The 13,046-nt window shown below is 41.3% G+C and overlaps 2 protein-coding genes across 6 annotated transcripts in view; one reads left to right on the top strand and one right to left on the bottom strand.

Annotated features, from left to right (window-relative positions):
- Nucleotides 1-66: 66 nt before the first annotated feature.
- LOC125015122 (DEP domain-containing protein 7-like) lies at nucleotides 67-5,701 on the bottom strand. Its single transcript, XM_047596789.1, has 12 exons — nucleotides 5,568-5,701; nucleotides 5,200-5,385; nucleotides 4,833-4,974; nucleotides 4,530-4,625; nucleotides 4,107-4,276; nucleotides 3,308-3,518; nucleotides 2,687-2,832; nucleotides 2,393-2,554; nucleotides 1,712-1,854; nucleotides 1,123-1,248; nucleotides 807-882; nucleotides 67-421 (listed from the first exon to the last, which is right to left on the bottom strand). Exons 1-12 carry the CDS (start codon nucleotides 5,632-5,634, stop codon nucleotides 210-212), a joined length of 1,737 nt encoding a protein of 578 aa, XP_047452745.1. The 5' UTR covers nucleotides 5,635-5,701; the 3' UTR covers nucleotides 67-209.
- A 204-nt stretch (nucleotides 5,702-5,905) lies between these two features.
- LOC125015059 (coiled-coil domain-containing protein 73-like) overlaps nucleotides 5,906-13,046 on the top strand; it is a 37,095-nt gene continuing 29,954 nt past the window's right edge. For 2 of the 5 annotated variants that reach the window (XM_047596709.1, XM_047596705.1), the window contains exons 1-6: nucleotides 5,906-5,995; nucleotides 7,189-7,216; nucleotides 8,016-8,102; nucleotides 8,584-8,724; nucleotides 12,722-12,793; nucleotides 12,924-12,995. In XM_047596709.1, the coding sequence (XP_047452665.1) occupies nucleotides 8,058-8,102; nucleotides 8,584-8,724; nucleotides 12,722-12,793; nucleotides 12,924-12,995 (330 nt within the window). In that variant the 5' untranslated portion in view covers nucleotides 5,906-5,995; nucleotides 7,189-7,216; nucleotides 8,016-8,057. Of the gene's footprint in view, nucleotides 5,996-6,158; nucleotides 6,215-7,188; nucleotides 7,217-7,697; nucleotides 8,103-8,583; nucleotides 8,725-12,721; nucleotides 12,794-12,923; nucleotides 12,996-13,046 lie in introns of those variants that run through there. The other 3 variants (XM_047596706.1, XM_047596708.1, XM_047596707.1) reach the window with 3 other exon arrangements.

Here is a 13,046-nt window from a genome sequence, read left to right as displayed (position 1 = left end):
AGCTGTCTGTAAAATTCAATAGTACAGCAACAATCAACAATTTTAGCATTAATCCATGAAACAGTGTACATTTGACAGAAACTTTTTATTTTAATTGTCCGGTATAACAAAGTAAATATACACATAAATCCACATAGATATATCATCATATATTTAAATACCTGATTTGCATGTCAGGCTCAAATATGTCTTTTGAGTTAAATCATAATCTACAGCACAGTAACAGCAGAGTCACCAAAGTACTGGTGAAATATCTCTGGGTGGGCTTGGTAAAACTGTCTCAGAAGTCGCTTCCTCTCCTTGTCGGACATCTTGGTGTCCTCGTGGATGCTGCTGAGGAGGGTCCACAGTTCATGGTTGGTGTTCTTCTTTGTAGACTCAGTGTACGTCCTGATGGGGAGCTGCTGACAGAACGTGGAGCCTCAAAAAAATAGAAGAAGAGGGGAAAGACACAACGTTAACAAGACTTTTATGCTGAATTAACTGCTTGGAATAAAAGTTGCAGCGACAAATTCTCGACTTATGACAGTTTATTTTTGGATCCAGCAGATATGGAGAGGAGATGATGTGTTCACTCTGCTTTTACCTCTGATTTTGGTCTCCACCAGCAACCGACACATATCAGCAAAAATGCCATAAAAATTACCTCATCACAGCAACAACTAAACTTTAAAGAAAAAAAAAACTACTGGCACAAATGTGAAAGGTTAGTTTATATCAGGTAATGAAAGACATTAACATTTTCCTGGTGGCACTTCTTAGATGTCGAGTTTCTAGCGTTTGGGTTAGCACTCATCAGCACTTACCTGTCACATCAGGTTGTTTCCCTTGTACGAGGCCCGCCAACTTGTCACTCACTTCTTTGTGCAGAGCCCCTGGTATCTGGAGCACAGAAAACAAAACAGTGACAAAACAGTTTCTAAACTATATGGACCTAAAGACCTAAACTTTTAAAATCAACCTCCACAGAAAACTAACCAGCATTATGGGAAATGTAGTATTTAGATTTTTTTTTTAAGCTTGATCAATAATAGGATCAAAAACCAAAAGCTTTTTTGGTCTGTTGTATGAGTCAAGCTTAAAACACAAAGAAATAAGAGGCACAATATAGCTTTCTATTACCTTGAAGATTTCTTTTATGTTGCTAAGCATAAACACCACCATAAGATCCTCCTTCTCCTTGGAGATAGTCCTGCTGTGAAGGATCGCCCTGGAGAAAGACCTCTTCACTGCCAGCCTGTTCTCCACCTGCAGATACCATGGGATATGTGTAATGACAAATTACAGAACAACATTTACACATCTTAAAATTCTTCCATTTGTTAAACAATAATGCATGGTGTTCAAACAGACCCAGACACTCCCTGTCCAGTGGGTGGTGTTAGTTTGTTTCCCAGAGACACTGTGTTTACTGTTGCATAACATCATTAGCTGCCCTTTGTCCTCATAGACTCTTTTCTCTCTGATGTAACTACTGATCCAGATTTTAAATCCATAAACTGTGTAACATGTGTGATACTGACTGGGATGGACCCAATGAGTCTGCCAGTGGTTCATGAGGATTCAGAGCAGATCTGTGAACACCTCACATTACGAGATAATCTGGATCAAATCTCGGTAGCGAGCAAAGCCTCGACCGGATTTCTCCACTGACCGTCAGGAAGGTTGAATAAACCGGATGAAAACTCCCACAAGCGTCACCAGCTCTCACCTCCTTGTCCACTTTAATCCCTTGTGGGTCGGCCGCCAGAGACATGAATGTGAGCAGGCGACGTAGCTCGTCTCTGCAGCTGAACGGAAGCAGCTTCAGGCACAGCTGCAGAGCCTCCAGAGCCTTGCTTAACCCGGCACTGGCTGAGAGTGTGAGGGGGAACAAATGCAAACGTACTGGATGTAAGGATATGGAAATAAGCAAAAACACAGTGGCAGAGCATTAACATCCAACCTGGGAAAACCAATTGCAACTGGCCACTTTTAAGTTCCTGTGTCTCCACATGCGTCCCCAGATGTCACTTGAGATCTGATCTCAGTTTTGCACTCTGAATGCAAATAAACACCAACATCTATCGGGATGCATTTAATATTTATAACAGCTGCTGTCTCTAATGGATCTCTACCTACTGCTGTTTCAGAACCAAGAACGATTGTTGTTGTTGTGCGTCAGTACTTGGGAAAACGATACATTGTTTGTTCATTCTAGCCCCATAACCGAGGATTATGGGGCTTTTTCCTTAGTGGTCGTGGTCTGATCACTCAAATGCCTCCTGAATGTGTCCTGGGTGCGTTCACACCTGCACTTTAAGCTGGACAGTTACAACTGGATTCCCCAGGACAGACGTCAGTGCAAGTTCTCAACGGGGCCAGTGTTTGCACACACAGGCTCAGCACTTACTCAGCAGGTCGGTGATGGATGTGTAGATGTCCGTCATGTGCTGAGGCAGCAGCGGCGATCTGTTAGTGTTGCTGTAGTGTTTGACCAGAGTCCCATACAGCAGCAGCTTACACTGGGCCAAGGCGGACTGAGAGAGACGGGTCTGCTCGTCGCTGCTGTGACCTGGAGTGGACACAGATTGAGATATGAAGCAGTCACACCGTACACAACGCTAATTTAGACTGGACTTGAGTGGAAAGTATGAATATGCACTGCATTTTAGCCTTAACGCAACGCCAGATACTGTGCACTTGCCTCCCTCTTGGATGCTGCTACCAGATAGTTCTTGGCTCTCTTTGTGTTGAGGGAAACACTGAGGAAGCTCCCTGCTCACCTCCACCACTGGCTGGTCGGGGAGGAAGTCCAAACAGTCCAAGGCTGCACAGAGCCACTCATCTTCCCTGAGGGATAAGGAGTATATTCAGATTAAGGCATGGTGCTTTGAGTGACAGGTGGCTGTCTTCACGAGATGTTAGCCGTCTGTATGTGAACTTTTTTTTTTTTCCCAACCACATTTCTTCCTTGAAGACAATGGTTCGCCACTGTCCTTGCAGTTTTTAACAATGTGTTGGACAGTTCGTAGCCCAATTTAGTAGTTTCTGCTTCAGCCTCCTTTGATGTTTTCTGTGCTTGGTGCATGCCAATGATTTGACCCTTCTCAAACATCATTTCCACGGGATGTGTCTTTCGACAAGGTTGTTTAAGAGAGAAGTTATGAGAAGTTACTCGTTGCATCAGTTGGAGTTAAATAACTTGTCACCAATTCAAAAATAATTGTCCATGCAGTAACCTATTTGCTCAGTTTAATCCAGGTAGCGCCTTTTTTTTTTTTTTTGGGCCAGGCAGTGTATATGAGCCAACGATTTTCAAACATACTGAGAGTCCCTGAAGGCCTTTAGGATCTGTCTGTCCAGGTGGTTGGTGGTGTAGATCAGGTCTGGGTTACTGTGAGGCAGCAGGTTGGTCGGAGACAGAGGTGGAGACGATGGACTCCTGTGGCTGCATTGAAGCACTCCTTCCAGCAGGGGGAGCTCCACCAGGTTTAAGAGCCTGAGCAGAGTCTGCTCCTGCCAGACCTCGTCCACCACTGTGGAGCAGAGTAACAAAAGAACAACACCTCACTTGCATATTTTGTAACAACAACAATAGAAAAATAAAGCATGTATATCCAATAATAACAATAATAGAGCAGTTTTAAAATGTTGGTGACAGCCTTGTTGCACTTGCAGCCTTCTCATGATCCCTTGCTCTCTTTTGTCCCTTACATGCTGAGATAAAACCACATCTCAGCGTCTTCTTGCATTCTTACAAATGATGTCATCACTGGGACTTCTACAAGCCATTCTTTTTTTCATCAGGCATAACATTATGACCACCTTTCTAATACTGTGTGGGTCTCCCTTGTGCCTCCCAAAAAGACCAAAAGACACCCTCAGAAGGCCCATGTCCATTCTCTGATGAGTCAAAAATGTTTGTGAGTCTAACAACAGAATGGTGTTAGTGGGGGCCTTTGGGTCCTATGGGTTGAGGGGAGGGTTCTCTGTGGATCATCCCACAGATATTTGATCAGTTTTGGATCTGGTGAATTTGGAGGCCAGGGCAGCACCTTGTGCTCCAGGTACTCTATGCAAATCGTCGTTACTGGTAACAAGTTGTTGCAGCAAGACTTACTTACGTGATTGTGGTAAAACCGAGTCGGTCTGCACTTGACTGGGACTCAGACTGAGACTGTCCACCCCCACAGGCTCCACTGACAGACGAATTGCGACCTCAGCCTCCGGTTTGTTGGCCTTTACGGACGTCTCAGTGAGTTTGACAGTGGTGGACATCTTAAGCTCTTCCTGTCTGAAATGCAGACACAACAACTGGATGAAATTTCATTCACATGATAATCAAAATATGTCCACAAGAGCTGCTATGATTAAACAGTAGCTTTATTTTAGTTCAACCATGACCAGATACATGCACAATCAATGCAATTCAGTATAAAAAAAACCTATTCAGTCATAAAATCTTAATGTTCATTTTTTTGCTGGCACTGTGTGTCTCGGGTGTTTCCCTTCATACAAAAAAAAATTGAGTGATTTAGAAATGATACCTGTCTGGAGGAGCACTACAGAAGAGTTTTTGGATCCCATTTACAAGCAGCCCTCTTTCCAACTCATCAACTGAAGGACTGCACGCGCCTACAAACCTGTGTGTGATGGAAAAATTACAATAAAATGACGATGATTCAGATTAATCAAAAGGCTAGCTAAGGATCTGACAAAGTCTGGGGTTCATTATCGCAAAATCAGATTTAAATATTCTTTCATTTCAGTTATTACTTCGTTCCTTTAAGTCAACAAAATATTAACTGAAATCTAGACTCCAGACTATGTGTTTGTAGATCCGTCTTTACCTGTACAGAGAACTCCTGCTGTCCTGAAACACATCCTGCTTCTTGTCTTTCCCAAACACTTTGGTTCCCACGGCCTCGAACACGTTGCAGTCCAGCAGAGCCTGGCAGACACACACCACTCTGTCCCGAGACACGTTGGTACCTTTAATCAGAATGCAGGGGTAGGTACGGCCCAAAATCAGCCACATTAAACATTACAACCACCAATCTGTGAAGTGAATAACACTGATAATCCTATTAGGATGAGATGATTTCACGCTCTCCTGGGAATCCTGGGACGTTTATGTGGATGTTACTCTGGCACATACCAACACCGGAAAACTGTTGCAGACCCTATGCAACCTGCAACAGTCCAGCACACACATACCCTCAAGGCCCTTCACGTGAGTAATGTACTCTGCCACTACATCCACAGCCTCTGAACCCAGGAAACAGTCACTGTGGGACTTCAGGTGGACCCGTCTTCGCTTCACAGTCACAGAGGACCTGAGGTGGAAGATGAGGCCGCTCCACATGGAGGAGGACTGGACCGGTTTGATGGCCACTCCAGGAGCTGAAACAAATGCAAGTGCATGAAACAAATAAAAAGATGCTAACAGATTAGACGATTAGATTGGGAAGGAATATGTTTTTATTTATCTACTTTGCTTTGTGTCAACAAAATGACTCGGGCCTCCCAAAGCTGCAGAAATCAACAAACACCAGCTCGCTGCAAAGCGTGTTTAATTAACTCACCTTGGGGACGCACACACAGTTTCTCTGCAAGGTTCAACGCCGCAGCTCGTTCTCTTATCGAAGACATGTTCCAATAAATAAATAAATAAATCAAAGTGAGTCTTGGAGACGCTTGTTTAGCTGCGGGAAGACAACCAAGGGGAAGCAATCAGTGGAAAGCATGGCCGAGCAAAAGGAGCCTCTGATTTATGTGCAATTTAAAGATGTCGCCACTAGATGGCAGTAATCGCCAAGTAACACCTAGTTCAACGCAAGACGAGTTGAGACATTTCTGTTTTGCTGTCTTTGCGGTTCATATTGAAATAAATACTATAAATACTATACTATGTAAATGAATGGGATGGTGACACTGGTTAAGGTCTTCGTGTTCTCAAGGAAATGTCAGTTTTATATTAAAACAGCCTTCATTAGATAGGGAGGGGCAGCAGGTAAACATAATCTATATTATATTATTATTTAAGATTATTAATTAGTATTCCTGCATATTTATGTACATTTACAGTAACGTGAGGTCTCCAGCACCCCCTGTTTATTAAGCATTTGGGTAGGCTGACATTTTTAAGTATTTTATTAAATCATTTTCTGTTTTCGTCTGACGTTAAGTGATCAATCTTGTGAGCAGACGCCATCTTGGCTCATTAGCAAAGGTAACTTATATGAACCAAACACAAACTTTACGTGATATATTTGCTTAAAACTGCACTTAAGTGACGGTTTATGTTGTTGTTGTGTTTGTATCAAATTAAATTAGAGGCTCGGGGTAGCTAGCATTAAGCTAGACGTTAGCATTTGGTTTAGCTTCAGTTTCCGTCCATCATGTATTGGAGCTTCATGAGAACTAACTTCATGACAACAGTAGGAGTTTAAAACTGATTTATTTTCTTTTTCTCCTCTAACTACTCATGTTAATCATCTTTTTGTATGAAACAACCCCATGGCTAGCTCCGTGAAACAAATGTATGCTAATGAACAAAGGGCAAATTTAGAAGTAGCTACGTAATAACAGTTGTAGTTTTTTTTTCTCTCATTCATAAAACGCTAAAATTTGGCACATTTTCGGGATAGCTTTAGCCGAGGGACAGGTCATCCAAAACGGGGACTGTCCCCAAAAATCGGGGACTTTTAACGTTAGTCACCCTACTAGTCACAGATAATTGAAGAGCTAAAGGGCTAGCTAAAGTTAGCCAGTAGCCCGTTGACGGTAACAGTGCTAGTACATGGGGAGCTAAAAAACTAAGTAAAGTTGCGACTAAGTCTAATTTTATTCATTTTCAGTCACTAATTAGTTGATTTATTTGAAGTAATAAAACCAAATCTTCAAAAAAGAACTATTTAAAGCCAGACACAGAATTTATTCTCCATTCTGACAATTTACCGGAGAGAGTAGTCAGGTATGTATGAATCACTATAACCAATGGATTACTAACAGTACCCCCTTTTAAAGTTACCTTGAATTCAGTCTGCTTTTGTCCTTGGTTGCAATGAAAATGGGATAGAGAGATAAATGGAAACCATTTTTTATTTATAGGCAACTCAACTCGTCATTGTAGTTTTATGTTGTATTTTTGTTACCGTCCATGTAATCTCTGTTTAACCTTCTTTCATTCTTGGTGCATTGCAGAACACTTACCAACATAACTCACCTAAAGGTAATCCAGACATTATGTCGCTGGAAAGAAATGTTCCAATTTAATGCCTGGCGGTTCTTTTAATTTGTCTTTTCATGGCTTAGAGATGCCGTTTAATATCTGCTCAAGTGAATCACAAGAAGACCAAATAAAGACACCGTGGTTTACTCCCTCGGCCACGCAAACACATTCGCATTCCCTCCTCACACTGGGGGTCACAGTGTCATTTTATGATAGTAGCCAATTCTAGCAGGGATCATTTAATTCTCCAACATGATTGATACTAGTCCGGGTTAAATGGGAGAAAAAGAGGTCTGTTCTATTAAGAGATCAGTGGCTAGTGGAGACCTCCCACTTAAATATATACCAGTAGGTGTGTGTTTGGTTACGTTGAGGGGACAGTTGCAGAAGGACTATTCACAGGTCAAATTAAATAACCTAGATAATTTAAAAAGCATTGACAGTGCAATTTGTCCATTCGGTATTATTGCTCTGACCCCTATTAGTGTCAATGGGCTGGTTCATTTTAACCTAGACGGCTTGTCAAGGTGTTACCCTCTCACGTGGTGTAAGACAGAGGAAGAATGGTCATTTCAAAGCCATTAGGTGAGATTGTAGTAGATTGGGAGCATTACGAGGCGTTAATGTTCTATCCTATTATTTCTGCTGGAATCATTTAGCAGTAAAAATTGCAAATGAGGACGTAATTATAAGCCTGTAAGTGGAAAAGCGTGAGTGTTTACCGCTTATTGAGCAGTGTTTTCTATTAACCTTTTTCAACAAAATGTTTTTTCTTTTTTCTTTTCTCAATTAACAAAAGGAAGAGGCTCGGTGGGACATTCGTTTGCCTTAAAACATCTCAATGGCTCTCAGTTCAGACTCTGGGATTCTCCCCACCCACACCTCTGTGAGTTATAACATTTGACAGATTTGTGTGTTTGTTTTAAGATTAGATTCTTAGCTTTTTTAATATGAATGATTGCAAAGTGTTGTAATCACCTCAGGAAGGAAAAACTCAAATTTTCTGCATTTTTCCTCTACAAATATGTAGTTACATCGATCAACCATAACATTATGATCACTGACAGACTATCACACTGATTTGTTATCAACTAGGCAGTAGTTTTTTCTCCTCAAAGTTTATGTGTTCAAAGCAGGAAAAATGGGTTTAAAGAGTTTTACATGGATAAAATTGTGACACAAACGATTCAGGCCCGTTTTGGCCACAAACACTTTGGCTGATCCATTATCAAGCAGGTGTTCATAATGTCGTTGTTGATCGCTGAATATTAACATAGCTTTTCACTGCTTTCACTTCTTAAATTCGTCAAACAGTTTTGGATTTTCTGAGGATCTGTGTTGTTAAATTAGAAGCATTTCTCATTCAGTCTAGAGAATCAGCATCAGAGGAGGAGCCGTCTCTGTCCAACACCCACGGTCAAACGGAAAGTGGAGGAACCGTGATACTGCAGCTGCTGGAGTTTAAATCCCACCTGCTTGAGGCTGTGGAAGAGCTGCATATTCGAAGGGTAAAGTAAAGGCTGCTGTCAATATGTTTCACATTAAGCTTAATTTATAGTACTGTGATGACCTACGCATGGACCCTCCACCAGTGTAAGACATTCATACTCGTTTCGCTCTGTAAAAACACCACCCAAACACTAGGTGAGAGTGTGTTTTCTGTGCCATTCGGGTTAATGTTGTTTTCACTTCCTGCTTCACTTTCAACAATGGCGGCTGAAGGTTTTGTCTTAATCTTTAACTGGACAATTTAAGTACATGTAAACACGTTACTCCAGAGTTGTCCTTATCTGATTAAGACACCAAGATAATGCAATTGTCTTTGGCATGTATACGCCTTAACCGGACTTTTAACTAGACAGCGTGTGTGCGCATGCATCAGAACCGCTGCTCTGGTGTATGAGCCCCTGAACAAAAACATCCAGTGCGCATCTTATCTGCACTATAAGTGCCGCACACATTATGTATGAGATTAAAAAAGCTAAACTATTATCCATCTTGTTGTTGTTTGAAATGCCGGTCTGCCACATCTTGTTTATTGTTAATGAAGTAATAGGTCCTCCGGAAAGAGGGCCGTATTAACCAGCTAACAAGACACACATCGCCACCTAGTGTGGAGGAGGAGGATATGTTCCTGTCAGTTATTCGATTTTCTCCGTTGCATGTAAACTGGGACAAGAACCGCATTCAGAAAGTCGAATTTCGAGCATAGTCAAAGTCAAAGCCATTCAGAGATGTGTGTACCAGATTTTGCAGATTTAAGGCTAATTTCCAACTGTAGTCCGAAATAAAAATACAAAACAACTACCAACACAGACCCACAGGACATAGAAAGATGCCTAGGACACCACACTGCAAGCATTGCACAAAACACACATAGACTATGCACAATCCACAAACACAATCTATAATAGCCTGTCTAATCTATTATAACTTCTTCAGTTAACATTACTGATTCTTTATTGATCTAAAACAAACTAGTCTAAATTCTCAGAGAATGAGCAGTAGGAAATACAGGAAATAAGTGAAAACACACTAATACTAAGCCGAGCAATCACAACTCTTGCAGGCTGTGTTGCCACGGCGATTTGCTACATGAGACAAACTAAACCAATTACACCAAAACATCATTTCTGGTAAAAGGTGTCACTGATTCACAAGAACCGACACATTAACGGCTCCCTGTTTGGCCAAAGAGGAGAGTAGTTTCATACAAATAATAATAATTAATATTTATATAATTCTTAGAGGAAACTAGATGCTCGTTTTGTCTATATCTGTTCAAGCGCCTGCTGGGTGTGATGCACATTGCTTCAAGATGGGGGTCACATAATCCTTTCAGCCCCCCAAACAAAAAGTGAAAAGTAAATTTTCTTGTAAGGAACAAAAATAAATAAAGCCGTCTACCCTGCAGCAAGTGCTTTAACCCTGACAGCACATACAAGAGTGTGCTTAAGGGTTAGGGGAGCAAAGATGGGATGTTGGGCCGTTTGTTGCCATTTAGTTTTTATTGTTATAGTCGTGTTAACTGAGACACAAACGTTAGATATCAGCGATTCTCCTCAGGCGCTGCTGCTGCTGCCGCCGCTATCAAAGTATCACACTTTGTAGTTTGTGGCGTTGTCGGGGTGGAGAGGTTAAGAGGATGTCACGACGGTGCCGCACATTCCTGAGCAGGTCAAATTCCAAGGGTTTGTTTTCTGGTTTTAATACACCACAAGGTTCAGACGGTGAAAACGGGGTGAAAATTTGCAATATTCAAATAAATACAAATGATTCCAGACGACACAGGAAGCGAACTCGTCAGAAGGATGCGCATCGTGGAAAACACGAGGATGAGGAAGTTTGTCAAAGTTCTTCAGCGTCACATTTTTACCCTCACACACTTACAGATTGTCTTTTTTAATGCTCTCTAAAAGGCAACCACACAGAACCGCAATAAAACGTTAAACAGATGAAAAGCCTTATACGACAGAAACAGTTGTGAATTTTCATATAATGAGTAAAATCATAGTAGTGATATGAGTAAAATATAAATTTTAAAGATTTTAGTGCCCTCAGCTGATACCTTTTTCTGATTTATATGAGCTTAATAAAGCTATTGGAAACACACACACACACATATATAGTCTCTCACACACATAGTACATAATTATTCCCCACTGGAAAAATAACAGCTTTATCTCCTGTCCACTCCTTTTTTCTTTTCTTTTCTTTTTTTTTTCTTTTTTTAATACAATGCCACGCTGGTAGCATACTTTAATAGGAACTTATAAAACAAACTCACTGAGTTAACCAGCTCCCACGTGCACATAAAAAAAAAAAAAAGCCCCTTGGATATATAGAGAGCAATTGACTTTTACCTAGCCTTCTCCAGGGGAAGAGGGAGGATAGGGATGGCTTTCCACAAATATCACCTCCCTTCTAATGTTCCTCTTTCACCGGGGAGGACTGAACCGAGGAAAACTTAAAACCGCTTTGGGCTCAACTCCAGAAACTTATTTGGAAGAGATATTAGGGCTGTATCACACCTGCTGGGGCCGCACTACACCAGCCAACAGCCATAACATAATGACCACCTGGCTCATATTGTACAGAGTTCAGACACCGTTTCAGACCGGACTATTTTCAGTGTAGCGCTTCTGAACACGCACGGTGCGACTGTGTCGCTGCGAAGCGTGGTGAAGATGGAAAGGTCTGAAAAATTAAGCAGTGGAACGGTTGTTTGGAGTTTTTTAGGGTGACCTGACGTCCCAGATCTGTGGGGACAGTCCCTGTTTTCGATGACCTGTCCTCCAGCTATAGTTGTCTCCAAAAGTGTCTCCAATTTTAGTTTTAGGAATGAGAAAAAAAATGTTGTGCGCAGACTACAATTGTTACGGTAACGGGTTGTGCTGCTATTGACATTACAGACATAATTTAAATATGTTTAAGTGTGAATGAATATGTCAAAATAAACCGTAATTGTCCCTGTTTTTTCATTTCATCTTGATAACATTTAATTATTATTATTTTATTTTTTTTTTACCTACTCATCATCACAGTAAAATAATCCACCCTTAGTCAGTCTAGTGCATTCATTCCTCTCCCAAGCTGTAGAAAATGTTGTAAACTCGCGACTTTGCATTAAAAAAAAAAAAAACGTGATATACATTTTTGGTCATACTGCCCAGCCATATTGTAAAGGTCCTAAAACAGCCCTCACATGTTGAGATATGGACTCCACTAGATCTCTGATGTGTACGCTGTGGTATCCAGGAACCAAGATGTTAGCAGCAGATCCTTTAAGTCCTGGATGTTGTGAGGTGGGGCCTCCAGAATACTGTAGAGAGGCTGGACTGGAGGCCAAGTCAACACCTCACACTCAGTAAAGTGTTCTTCAAACTATTACTGAATCATTTCTAGGTAAGGAAGCATTATCCTACTGAAAGAGCCGCTGTCATAAGGGAATATTGTTGCTATGAAAGGGTGGACGTGGTCTGCAGCAATGCTTAAGTAGGAGGGACGTGTCTCAGTAACATCCACACGAATGGCAGGACCCAAGGTCTCCGAGCAGAACGCTGTCCAAAGCATCACGTGGCTTCAGCTGGCTCGTTGTGTTGGTAACAGCTGGGGCCATTCTGGATTAGGAGTTAGTGTGGACATCCTGACCGGTCAACAGCTACACAGTACTTACTTGAATACTCACCGGAGTGCTGTTAACAACTCACCGCTATATTGTAGCTACAGCACTATTGGCTAATCTCCACTCTAGATGGCTAACATACTTCACAGTTAGCCATCACAGTTTGACCTTTGTACTTGTTAATTTTTCCGGCTTCTAACATCAACTTTATGGATAAAAAAACTTTTCCCTAATAATATGTCCCACCCACTCCTGTCAGTTTTCACCATTTTATGGCTGAACGATGTACTGTCTTTTGGTTTTTCATTTCATTTTGGCTACTACATTACTCTTGTAGTTGTGTTGGTTTAAATGTAAATTGTGTTGATTTTGTGGTTCAGGATGCAGAGACACGCTTTGAGGACCAGATCAGTAAACTGGTGTTGGAGAAGCAGGAGTTGGAGTGGGAGAAGGTACATTTACACATTTCAGGTCTGCGTATTTTTATTTTTTTTATTTAGGATGGGTTAGGAAAATATAATATTGACATGATGTTATAATATAACTTAACAAATAATACATGTTGTGTGTTCTTTATGGCAGGAATCCCTGCAACATCAAATAGAGACAGTGTCGAACCAGCACACTGAGTCACTCGCCAGCTTTAAGAAACAGGTATTTATTTATTTATTTTTTTTCATGGTCATATTTCTGTATCAAAACCAG

This window comes from Mugil cephalus, chromosome 10 (assembly GCF_022458985.1).
Source record: "Mugil cephalus isolate CIBA_MC_2020 chromosome 10, CIBA_Mcephalus_1.1, whole genome shotgun sequence".
NCBI classification, from domain to species: domain Eukaryota; kingdom Metazoa; phylum Chordata; class Actinopteri; order Mugiliformes; family Mugilidae; genus Mugil; species Mugil cephalus.
Note: the sequence above shows the minus strand (reverse complement) of the source record. Positions and strands in the feature narration are given on the sequence as shown.